Below are 12,030 nucleotides of genomic sequence, written 5' to 3'. Positions count from 1 at the left end.
CTCCTGGCACCTTTTATTTGTTAACATGCCCAAAGATTGCATTCCCCTCTTAGCCAGAACGTTGCACTGGAAGTTCATCCACCATGATCATCATCTCCTTTTCAGAGTCCCCGCTTTCCAGGACACAGTACAGCGCCCTACACTAGTGCCTACCTTCTTTGTCCCCAGTTGAATGGCCTTCATTTAACTGTACTAAAACACATGTTCAGCCGAACGCTGTCAGGGGGACAGCAATGCCTAGCAGTTAGCACAGCAGATTGGCACTCAGGTGACCTATTCTATTCCTGGCCCTCCCAATGAGCTTTGGGTGTCTTTGGGTAAGTCTCTGTGACCCTGATCCTCCAAAGTATGTAGGCACCCAACTTCCCTGGATTTCAAAGAAAGTTAGAAGCCCACAGACCTTGGAGGATCTGGGCCTAGCTCTCCCTCACTGCTGGGAGCCAGGGTCCCCTGACATCACCTCTTCCCCTAAAAACCTAACATACAAACAGGTCAATGGGCCTGATTGGCACCTGGTGTAAGTCAGCAGTTACACTGCTGACAGCTGATTTACCACGGCGGGGGAGCAGGCCCTCTATTTCCAAGAGAGTCTAAAGGGAAGGAGTTGCTCAAAGTCAGTGGGAAGTGACCTTTCACTCAAGGAATCTCTTTCTGCCTCAATCCCCAATTGGGTTCTGTTCTCTCTGAGCTTTGTGACTCTTTCATTACAGAAGATCCAAGTGCAGGGGCTCAGGAACGGCCAGCCCCCAGTTCTGGCCCAGGGGGCTCTGGGATTGAGGGCTTTGGTTTTGGAGTGCAGGGTCCTTCCAGATTTCAGAGCTAACCCTCGAGAAAGCCAACGTCTGCTGAGTCTGCAGGCAGTGCCGCCAGCCACAGTGACTCCAGGGGGGAGTGAAGTTTAGGAGAGTGGGAACTAAAGTGCAATGAGGATGACCATGGCTCAGCAGGCAGCTCTGGGGCTCAGTGTGTCGGCCGACCCCATGTTTCACCTGGGAACCACGAAAACATGACAATAGGGTGTGGGCTTTTGTTTTTAATATCAACAAACCTGCTGCGGCTCAAGCAGCACTGGCTCGGGGCGGGGGGCGGCACAGACCCCTGGGCGACCTGCGGCACTGTGGGCAGGGCCCTGCCTTCCTGATGCTGGTCTATACAGCAAAGACGGGCAACTCTCCTAGGGCGGGATTACCCCTGGGGCACCTCTGAGTTTGTCGCCATGGCACAGCCCCAGTGAGCAGCAGACTGGAGCCAGGGGCCAACACTGGCCCTTTCTTCCTTGGGGGGATGAAAGGAGAGAGCTCTGCCCCAGCAGACCTGGCCTAAGTTGGCGGTAATGGTGGGAGGAGGGTTTAGGAGGTGGCGCTTCCTACTGGACGGACAGTTCAGCACCATGGCAGGGAAGAGAGGGCTGGTGCGGCAAGATGGAGGCCTTCCCTGAGGCCATCTGATCCTGCTCCTTGGGGTGTTGCTTGGCTCAGGGCTGCAGAGAATCCAGCCACCAGCCACTTGCTCCTGCCTTGTGCTCTGACCATCACAGCTTACGCCTGCCATGGCCCCAGCCCCAACCAACACCCCTGGCCTTTGGTTCCACCTCAGCCTACACTTGACATGGCCCAGCCCCAGCCAGCCCCCGCCCGGCCTTCGGCTCCCCCTCGGCCTACACCTGCAACAGCCCAGCCTTGTCCAGCTCCCCCGGCCTTTGGCTCCACCTTGGCCCATACCCCCAGTGGCTCTAGCTCTGTCCTGCCTGTCCCAACAAGGGAGTATCTCCACACTCAGTGGCCACCAGCCCCTGGTGGTGAGTCCTCTGGTGCCTGGCCAGGTTGGAGCTGACCCGGAAGGTGCGGCTGCAGTCCTGGCACTGGTAGGGCCGCTCCCCGGTGTGGATTCTCTGGTGCCGGATGAAGTTGGAGCTCCCGGCGAAGGCGCGGCCACACTCCAGGCAGTGGTAAGGGCGCTCCCCAGTGTGGGTGCGGCAGTGCTCAGCGAATGCAGTGCTCTGCCCGAACCTCTTACCACAGTCAGGGCAGCGGTGGGGCTTCTCACCGGCGTGGCTCCGGCGGTGCCGAGCCAGGGAGGAGACACTGGCGAAGACCGCTCCACACTCAGCACACTTGTAGGGTCGCTCCCCTGTGTGGCTCCGCACGTGTTTGACTAACGCAGCCCGGAGCCGGAAGTGCCGGCCACACTCGGAGCAGCCGTGAGGTCGCTCGCCACGGTGGATTAGCTGGTGCCGGCTGAGGTGGGTGGCGCGGGTGAAGCCCTGGCTGCATTGGTGGCAGCGGTAGGGGCGCTCCCCAGTGTGGGTGCGCTGGTGCTCCACCAGTAGGGAGCTGCGGTCAAAGCTGCGCCCGCACTGGGCACATGAGAACGGCCGCTCCCCCGAGTGGCTGCGCTGGTGGATGGTCAGGACTGAGTGGTTGGCAAAGCCTTTTCCACATTGGTGGCAAAAGTGGGATCTCTCCCCTACGATATGCGTTCTTTGGTGCCTGGCCAGCCCTGCGCTCCCTGTGAAGCTCTCCCCACACTCGGGGCAGTGCCAGGGCCCCTCGCCCGCTGCATGGAGGGTCTGGTGCCGGCAGAGGTTGGAGCTCTGAGTGAAGCATTTCCCACACTGGGTGCAGCAGAAGGGACGCTCCCCCGTGTGGACCCGCTGGTGCTTCGTGAGGTTTGACCTGCGGCTGAAGCCCTTCCCGCACATGGGGCAGGCGATGGAGCTTGGGGTGCCACCCACTGACCCATCGCTCATGCCACTCTTCACGCAAATGGAGCCCAGAGGTCCAGGATCCTGCTGCCCTTCCACTGAGCCATCGCCCCCCTTAGGTCTACCGGACACATTCCCTTTGCACCTGGCTGCTTCCCTTTCATGATGCAAAGTCTCTTCCTTGCTTCTACGTGGGATCTCAGCACCTGTAAGAGGAGCCAGATGGGAGTCATTGCTGCACTGATGCCCAGAGGAGGTGCCTTGGGGCAGATCAGGAGTGGCCTGTAATAGTCTACAGCCACTCTATATGTTTGTCTGCCTAATGTACAGAGGGTTACTGCAGCATCTATCAGGTCAGTTCCATGTCCTGGCAGTCAGGAACCATGGCTGGACAATAGCCCAGGTCACAGCTCTTGAGATGTACACCCAGGACTAGCTACCTCTGCCCTCCCACTTCTGGTGGGCCAGACCCACCTTCCTAGGGCTGAGATCCAGATCCTCAAAGGTACTTGAAACTCCTAACTTCTACTGAAATCAATGGGAACCTTTGAGGATCTGTGCCTGAATCACCCCCGCCCCCATGAAGGGGGGAGGGGACAGTCAAAAGACCGAGGGGTTGAAGAGAGAGACACTCCCTGAGAGACTGGTTTTACGTGATGGTTAAGGGGAGAAACTGCTTCCCGGAATCTCCAGAGCTGGAGGTGTCTCAAGGAAGCTAAGCCTGCCTAGCATGGAAGATGAGGGAGTTTGCTATCCTTTCCTCCCTATTCACCTGCCGCAGTGCCAGGAGTGAAATCAAAGGATGGTCCCTCACAGATGGTCTCCGAATACCCTCACCTTCTTGGGTGCCTCTTGGCATCTCCTGTTCCTTGGAGCACTGGGGATCTGGGACTTGCAGCTCTTCCCATGGCTCCATGTGCGACACGAGGTCGGGTTTGGGAATGGGGACGCCTGCCCCTGGAACAGCAGAGAGGAGGCATTGGAGATTATCACAGCACTGAGAACTTCTTACTGTCACTAGCAACAGTAGCACCTAGAAACCCCAGCAGAGATCAGGGCCCCATTGTGCCAGGGACCGCATGAGCACCCAACGACTGAGTTGGGGCTCTGTTGCCCTGGGTGCTGTATGGGCACGCAGTGGAAAACACTGCCTTCCCTGAACAGCTTACTGTCTACTCTAAATAGACAAAGTGCAGGAATATAAACTGAGGCCCAAAGAGGAAAGGTGATTTGTCCAACGTCTATAGCAGAACCCAGGAGTTCGGAGTCCTTGCCCAGCACTCAGCCAGTGCCAGTGTCACAAGTTCGGTCCAATAAAAGTAGGGCTGTCAATTAATTGCAGTTAACACAAGCAATTAATGGAAAACAAATTGACTAGATTAAAAATAGTCACGATTAATCACAGTTTTAATCGCACTGTTAAACAATAATAGAATACCAATTTAAATGTATTATAAATACTTCTGGATGTTTTGCTATATTTTCAAATATATTGATTTCAATTACAACATGGAATACAAAGGGTACAATGCTCACGTTATATTAGTATTTTTGATTACAAATACTTGCACTGTAAAAAAGATAAACAAAAGAAATGGTATTTTTCAATTCACCTCATACAAGTACTGTAGTGCAATCTCTTTATTGTGAAAGCGCAACTTACAAATGTAGAGTTATTATTATTACTTTAGATACTGCAAGTCGAAGCATGAAGGGGCATACTAGTGTTTAGCGCATCTGACACATAAACACCTTGCAGCGCCAACTACCACAGTACCATGAGAAGGCCTGTCCTCACCTTCAGGTGACATTGCAAATAAGAAGCGGACAGCATTATCTCCTGTCAATGTAAACAAACTTGTTTGTCTTAGGTATTGGCTGAACAAGAAGTAGGACTGAGTGGACTTGTAGGCTCTAAAGTTTTACATTGTTTTGCTTTTGAGTGTAGTTTATGTAAAAAAATAATTCTACATTTATAAATTGCACTTTCACTATAAAGAGGTTGCACCACAGAACTTGTATGCGGTGAAATGAAAAATAATATAAAGTGCGCACTATACACTTTGTATTCTGTGTTGTAATTGAAATCAATATGTTTGAAAATGTAGAAAAACATCCAAAAATATTTATAATACATTTAAATTGATATTCTATTATTGTTTAACACCGTGATTAAAACTGTGATTAATTGAGAATATTTTTTATCTCATGATTAATTGTGATTATTTTTTTAATCATTTGACAGCCCCAGATAAAAGATATTACCTCACCCACTCTGTCTCTCTGAAATCCTAGGACCAACACAGCTACAGCTACGCTGCAAATCACAAGAGACATGATGTCCTCCTAAATTGCCATTACTTGGGCATAGGATGCCGGGGCCATTGCTAATGGGTAGGACATCTGATTTTAGGTTTTAGATGATAAACACCAACAAAACACCTCAATACAAAGAAAAGAAATCAAACATTGGAAAGGGTTATAAGGGCTTGTCTAGATGGAGCAGTCATGTGCAGTACAAGAGTATGATTTCTCAAATGAAGGAATGTGTTGAGCATTAATTGGTCCACATGGACCCTGCTGGTGCGCACTAGAAGCTCCCTAGTGTGCTCTAACATAGTGCTGTTTGAAACAGTGCTAGGTAAAAGCACACAAGGGACCATAGCAAATAGATTCCTCATTGCAATATGATAATATTGATAATATAGTAAAGTGATAATACTCTGTTGATTTACTCAAAGTTTAAATTGCAAAATGAAGGATATCGATAAAAAGAGAAAGCCCTGAAAACCCCACCCCCCCCCCCCCCGCTTTTGGATATCTACACAGAACTCAAAAATTGTTAAAAATAATGCCCGAAAAACTGACGTTAATGAACCCCAAAAGCAGAAGCCCCACTAACAGGACACTGAGGGCCCTCAGTGCCAGCCCAACCGCTGTTCCCGCCATGTGGGCATCTAGAGGAGTTGGGCGAGTCCCAGCTCCAGCTGCCACACCACAAACTAACTCACCCTTGGCAGGCGGTGTGGGCAGGGAGCAGGCGGCTCCCTGGAGAGGGAGTCATTGCTCCACCAGACACCAGCCCCCCTCCCTCATGCTTTCTCCACAGCCGGGTTCCTCCCCGCAGCCTAAGTCAGCCCACACCCGGGATCATCGCTGGCACAGCCACTCCCCCCGGGCAGGCCAGCGCCTCGCCTGCTGCACAGCTTGCTTAACCCCCGCGCTGCGGAGCTAGCAGCACAGACCCCCGGGGCTACCCGGGGATTGGGGGCGGGCGAATCTCTCCGGTCCCAGCCGCGGTTCGACTCCGATCCCCCCCCGGCCCTGAGGCCGCTTCCTCCAGGTAGCGATTTCCTGCCTCTGCGGCTGTTTCCCTCCCTCCCGTGGCCGCCTCCCTACTCACCGGACCCGGGCCGATCCCCCGGAGCTGCAGACTGGGGCGGGAGGGGAGCTGGGCTCGGGACCCAGGTGTCCGGGGCTGGCACAGGAAGGTGCCTCCGCTATCCCGTCCCCCCTCCCTGCTTCAGGCTCCGCGCCAGGAGCGTGGGGTCTTTAACCCATTCATGCCCCGGCTCGCTGGGGAACGGAGAGGTAAACTAGGAGGGAGATTCCTGGTGGGAGGATTTGAACCCGGGGCAGGGGGCGCAGAGGCAGCAGGGTGGTACAAAATCAGAGGCAGCCCCTGGGTTATGGCTGCCACAGCTGGGATTAAAACCCAGGCCCCCCAGCTCTAACCAACTAGACTCCCCTCCTCCCCCCAAGCTGCAAAGAGAACCCAGGAGTCCTGAGTTCCACTCCCCTCCCAACCCACTCGACCTCATTCCCCTCCCAGAGCCAGGAATAGCCTGGTCAGGTGAGACAGGGTCTGCCCTGACATGCGGGGGGGTGGGGGGGGGTCTGATGGGAAATGCAGTGTGTGTGTGTGTGTGGAGGGTGGGACACATTGCTTGATCTCCCAGGAGACACAGCGTCAGCACCGCAGGAAGGCACAGTGTTATAGACAGGCAGGGGGAATGGGGCTGGCTGGCACATAGCTCTGGCACATTTACTCTGAAAGGCAGAGGATGGATGCGGGTGAGAATATGGGTCTGCGCCCCAGTCCAATGGAGGAAGGGTCTGCTTGTGCCTAGGTTGGATAGGAGTGGCTGAGTCTAGTTTGGAGGGAGGGGGTAGCCCCAGGATGCCGTTGAAGAGGTGATTGGCTGCCCCATCTGTCTGAACCCCGCTGCCCAGCTCTGGGTGACCCCTTAGGCTCACACTCCACATGGCTGAGTGCACAGAGATGGGGATCCAGATTCGGATCCTGCTGCTAACACTGGATAAGCCAGGGAAGGGCCACAAGAACAGGGCAGGGGTAGCTCACCTGTCTGGCTGCCCCTTTGTTCCCCTCCCTCCCACACCTAGGAAAGGGAGCAGACAGAGCTAGGGATGTGGCTTCCACCATCATCTTTATTAGTGAGCAAAGTGTTCACAGAGGGCGGGGACAAGCCCCACCTGGAGTCAGCTGCACATGTTCCCACAGAGAGTACCACCACCAGGGCCAGCAATGCTGGGGGGCCTTATGCTGGGGTGGAGAGCTCCTCAGTGGGGGAGCTATGGGGGTCATGCCAGGGGCATGTGAGGCCCACACGGGAGGAGGGGGGAGTCAGTGCAAGGAGCTGTTGGGCCCTGCTGTGCTGGTGAGAGATGGAGGTCTCAGTGGTCAGGGCTGCCACAGACGGGGGGGCTCAGTGGGAGGAGCCATGGGGGCTACACTGGGGGCTCCATGGGAAGAGCTGTGCAGGCCGTAACCGGGGGGGGGGGGGGGCTCCATGGAGGCCACACCAGGGTCGAGGGGGAGACGGGATCTCAGTCATCAGAGCCATCAGGGCTGCCCTGGCTGGGGGACGCGGGAGGGCGGCTCAGGAACACGTCCCCGTAGGAGCGGGGGGAAGTGAAGGCCTGGGCAGGGGTCAGCCCCAGTGCACGCCCCCCAGCCCCACCCCCTCCGCGGTCCCGTTCCTCCTCCTCCTGGGCTCGGCGGCGGAAGGACTGGAAGTCAGTGGCGGCGCAGTTGTCGGGCAGCCCCTGAGGCACCTGTCCGTCCCCGGGACGACACACCTCGAAGCGCACCCAGCGGTAGGCCCCGCACTTGCGGGCCCCGGGGCAACTCTGGATCAGGTTGTGCACGGCCGGGTGCGAGAAGCCAAAGAAATCAGCCCCAGCTGGCTCCAGCTCAGGGTAGGGCCGCCCCCGGGCAGCACTGATGGCCGCCAGCAGCTGGGTGTGGCAGGTGTCAGCCGTGGTGCCTGCCAGGGCACTGCCCGGCTCATCCTCAGGCACGATCTCGAAGCGGGGGCCTGCCCCGCCATCTTTGATCTGGCAGGTGTAGAGGCAGCGCTGCTCAGGGCGCCGCATGCTGGCGTAGACCCGTGTGCTGCAGAAGCCCACTGGGTAGATGGCTCCCTCATCGTGGAAGCCTGGCCGGTCGGCCACGATCTCCCCCAGGCTGTAGACCGTCAGCCCACCCAGCGCGATGGGGAAGACAGGCCGACCCGAAGGGTCCAGCGGTACTGGCTGCACCAGCCGCCGCACCCCCCTGTCTGGTGCTGCCCGCCGCTTGGCCGCACGGCCGTTCTCCTTGCCCTTCTTGGGCCGCTTCCCCGCAGGTGCTGGCTCATCTGGGCCAGGCGTTGGTGCCACGCTGTACCCTGCTGAGATGCCCCCCAATGGCACCACCGGGCTCTCCTCCTCGGCCGCCAGCGCCTGCAGCTGCAGCAGCTTGGTGAAGAGGAATCGACGCTCCTCTCTCGCCCGCAGGAATTTCTCCTCCAGCCGGGCAATCTCATCGCACAGTGCTGCATTCTCGAACACCATGGCCTTGGCCGCCCGGCGCAGCCGGCTGTACTTCAGCCGGTACTTCTCATTCTGGCTCTTCCTTGACACCTTCTTCATCCTCGGCTCACCACGCCTGGAGTGATAGCCACGTTCAGACCTGCTGGAGCACAGAGCCCGGGCACTATGGGCATGCACAGACACAGACATTCATAGATTCACTCTCACATGGGCACTCACACAAAGATCATCGTTTCCCATCCATTCCCAGAGCTCCCTCCATTAGCTCTGTCCCTGCAGAGGCTGCTGGACTCTGAAGAACAGCACATTTCATAAACGTTAAGGCCAGAAGAAAGGCCCATTTTGCCCCTCCATCCCAGCCCCTCCTAACAATTCTTGCATCCTGTCTGAGTTACTGACGTTGCAATTTTATTGCTCTGTATGATCTGTGCCCTCCTGTGCTCTATATGATTAGGTAAAAGAACATTAAGGTATTAGACGTGGTGCAAAGTGTCTCTCTGTGACTGGTACCAGTATAATGACAGCTGTATAATTATATAGCTATACCAGTAAATTTCCCTGTGTAGACAAGCCCTTAGTCTCTTGCTGTAAGGCAGGTTTTCCAGATCTAGAATCGTTCTTGTAGCTCTTCTTTGAGCCCCTTGCAATTTGGCAACATCCTGTCTGAAGTGTGCACATCAGAACTGGACAGAGTCTCCAGTAACAGTCTTACTAATGCCCTATACAGAGGTAACCCCCCATCCCTGCTTCTCCTTGCTACTCCTCTACTCAGACAGCCAGGGACTGCTTATTCCCTCTCAGCTACACCCTCCCACTACCAGGTCACGTTCAGCAGGTTTCCACCATGACCCCTAAGCCCTTCCCAGGGCTTCTCCTTTCCAGGAGACAGCCCCTCATCTATTAAGTGTAGGCTTACCTCCTCTGTCGGAGGTGTGTAACTATGCATTTGGCCCTGTTAAGACACACACTCAATAGGAAAAGGAGTACTTGTGGCACCTTAGAGACTAACAAATTTATTAGAGCATAAGCTTTCGTGAGCTACAGCTCACTTCATCGGATGCATTTGGTGGAAAAAACAGAGGAGAGATTTATATACACACACACAGAGAACATGAAACAATGGGTTTATCATACACACTGTAAGGAGAGTGATCACTTAAGATAAGCCATCACCAACAGCAGGGGGGGGGGAAGGAGGAAAACCTTTCATGGTGACAAGCAGGTAGGCTAATTCCAGCAGTTAACAAGAACACCATACAAAGCAAAGCTGCAGCGATTAGCAAAAGATCTTCTAAAGCAGTTCCAAGTAAAGAATATCAGAGGAACAGTGGGGGGTGGGGTGGGAGGGAGAAATACCATGGGGAAATAGTTTTACTTTGTGTAATGACTCATCCATTCCCAGTCTCTATTCAAGCCTAAGTTAATTGTATCCAGTTTGCAAATTAATTCCAATTCAGCAGTCTCTCGTTGGAGTCTGTTTTTGAAGCTTTTTTGTTGAAGTATAGCCACTCTTAGGTCTGTGATCGAGTGACCAGAGAGATTGAAGTGTTCTCCAACTGGTTTTTGAATGTTATAATTCTTGACGTCTGATTTGTGTCCATTCATTCTTTTATGTAGAGACTGTCCAGTTTGGCCAATGTACATGGCAGAGGGGCATTGCTGGCACATGATGGCATATATCACATTGGTAGATGCGCAGGTGAACGAGCCTCTGATAGCGTGGCTGATGTGATTAGGCCCTATGATGGTATCCCCTGAATAGATATGTGGACAGAGTTGGCAACGGGCTTTGTTGCAAGGACTTATCACTCTCCTTACAGTGTGTATGATAAACCCATTGTTTCATGTTCTCTGTGTGTGTGTATATAAATCTCTCCTCTGTTTTTTCCACCAAATGCATCCGATGAAGTGAGCTGTAGCTCACGAAAGCTTATGCTCTAATAAATTTGTTAGTCTCTAAGGTGCCACAAGTACTCCTTTTCTTTTTGCGAATACAGACTAACACGGCTGCTACTCTGAACACTCAGTAGGGTGGCTCTGTATAACTGACCTGCCCTTAGCGCTGTTTACCGAGCTAGTGGGCCAGAGGCAGGAATCGCTGGGGGAGACCCTCGGTCCTAGATGACGCAGGAGGCCAGGCTGGATGGGCTCAGTGGCCTTGAGCATCTATGAAGAAGGCAAGTGACTGGGCCCCTTCACTCACCAGCCACCACCGCTGCTGTCTGATTGGCTCTGAGCAGAGCGTGGCTGGCTGGCTCAGGGGTGTGGGAGAATATTGGACATGGGATGGGGGGGGGTCCTGGCTGGCTCAGAGATGCGGGGAATGGGAGGGGGGGGGAATCTCTGATCCAGCCTCAGGGGGACTGGCTGGCTGGGGGGTACCGCTAACGTGGTGGGGTTGGGGGGATCCTGCAGGGCTCAGCTGCACAGACCCCCCCCAACCCGTGATGCCCCGGAGCTGAGTGGGGGTGTCTCTCTCTGCCTGCCCCCCCCCGGGGGCTCAGATCCCCACCTCGCTCTGCCGCTTCCTCCAGGCAGCGATTTCCTGCCTCTGTTGCTGGGTCTGTTTCCCTCCCGCCCCGGGGCCGCCTCTCGCCGCGATTCTGGGTCTCCCCGGCGCCCCCACTCACCGCCTGGCCGGGGCGACGCCCCCGGGGCCGCGCTGCAGACGAGGCCGCCCCTTGCGCACGAACGGGCCGGGAGCCGTCTCAGGGGTGGGGCCCCAGGTGCCTGGGGGCTGGCACAGGAAGGTCCCTCTGTTATTCCGGTCCCACGCCGCCTTGCCTGCGCTGTGAAGTGGAGGAGTTTTAAGCCCTTTCTCCCGGGTTAGGGTGCTGCAGGGTTGTGTGGATTAGAGTTGGAGTTGGGGGTATAGGCGGATTAGGTCTGGGGTTGGGTGATGCAGATTAGGGAGCGGGGTGTAGCACTGTGCAGATTAGGTCTGGAGTTAGAGTTGAGCAGATGAAGGACAGGACTCAGGTTCTGCAGGTTAGGTTTGTGGTTAGGATTATATAAATTATGGGTGGAGTTGGGCACATTAGGGTTTAGGTTAGGGTTATACATTTTAGCCTGGTCACCCAGGTTTTATTCTTTCTACGCTGATTTTGCATTGAGCTCGATTCTGTGCTGCACCAAGTCAAAGAGCCTGTAAAAGTCAAGTCTATTATATCCACACAATTACACAGAGCAGCTAAAGCGGTCAGCTTGTTTTAAAATGATAGCAAGTTTGTGGAGACGGTCAAAATATAAATTAAAAAACATAGTTCCGTTCGGAAGAAATGTTGAGGTTGTTTTCATTCCAAAGTTTCAAGAGATGTTTTTCATTTTTCATAACATTAATCAAAAACTTTGTAAACATAAAAAGAAAAGGAGGACTTGTGGCACCATAGAGTCTAACACATTTATTTGAGCATAAGCGTACAGCTCACGAACGCTTATGCTCAAATAAATGTGTTAGTCTCTAAGGTGCCACAAGTCCTCCTTTTCTTTTT

The 12,030-nt window shown here is 54.4% G+C and overlaps 2 protein-coding genes across 11 annotated transcripts in view; both read right to left on the bottom strand.

The window, feature by feature from the left end:
- Positions 1-11,288, bottom strand: part of LOC119856883 (zinc finger protein 850-like) — a 34,382-nt gene extending 23,094 nt beyond the window's left edge. The window contains exons 1-3 of the mRNA XM_043516119.1: positions 11,170-11,288; positions 3,542-3,661; positions 1,738-2,910 (exon numbers count right to left, since the gene is read on the bottom strand). Of these exons, the coding sequence (XP_043372054.1) occupies positions 1,738-2,910; positions 3,542-3,620 (1,252 nt within the window). The 5' untranslated portion in view covers positions 3,621-3,661; positions 11,170-11,288. The remainder of the gene's footprint in view (positions 1-1,737; positions 2,911-3,541; positions 3,662-11,169) is intronic.
- TBRG1 (transforming growth factor beta regulator 1) lies at positions 766-11,301 on the bottom strand. 10 transcript variants are annotated; one of them, XR_006282266.1, is made up of 4 exons: positions 11,170-11,223; positions 8,759-8,831; positions 7,460-8,681; positions 766-780 (listed from the first exon to the last, which is right to left on the bottom strand). XR_006282266.1 is itself a non-coding variant. In XM_043517307.1 (3 exons), exons 2-3 carry the CDS (start codon positions 8,767-8,769, stop codon positions 7,553-7,555), a joined length of 1,140 nt encoding a protein of 379 aa, XP_043373242.1. In that variant the 5' UTR covers positions 8,770-8,831; positions 11,170-11,272; the 3' UTR covers positions 7,134-7,552. The 10 variants fall into 10 exon arrangements, 9 of the variants coding, with proteins under 9 accessions (XP_043373242.1, XP_043373239.1, XP_043373237.1 ...); XM_043517307.1 differs by lacking the exon at positions 766-780 and having other exon boundaries at positions 7,134-8,681; positions 11,170-11,272; XM_043517304.1 differs by lacking the exon at positions 766-780 and having other exon boundaries at positions 7,134-8,678; positions 11,170-11,218.
- Between the last annotated feature and the right edge of the window lie 729 nt (positions 11,302-12,030).

Source organism: Dermochelys coriacea, chromosome 6 (assembly GCF_009764565.3).
Source record: "Dermochelys coriacea isolate rDerCor1 chromosome 6, rDerCor1.pri.v4, whole genome shotgun sequence".
NCBI classification, from domain to species: Eukaryota; Metazoa; Chordata; order Testudines; family Dermochelyidae; genus Dermochelys; species Dermochelys coriacea.
Note: the sequence above shows the minus strand (reverse complement) of the source record. Positions and strands in the feature narration are given on the sequence as shown.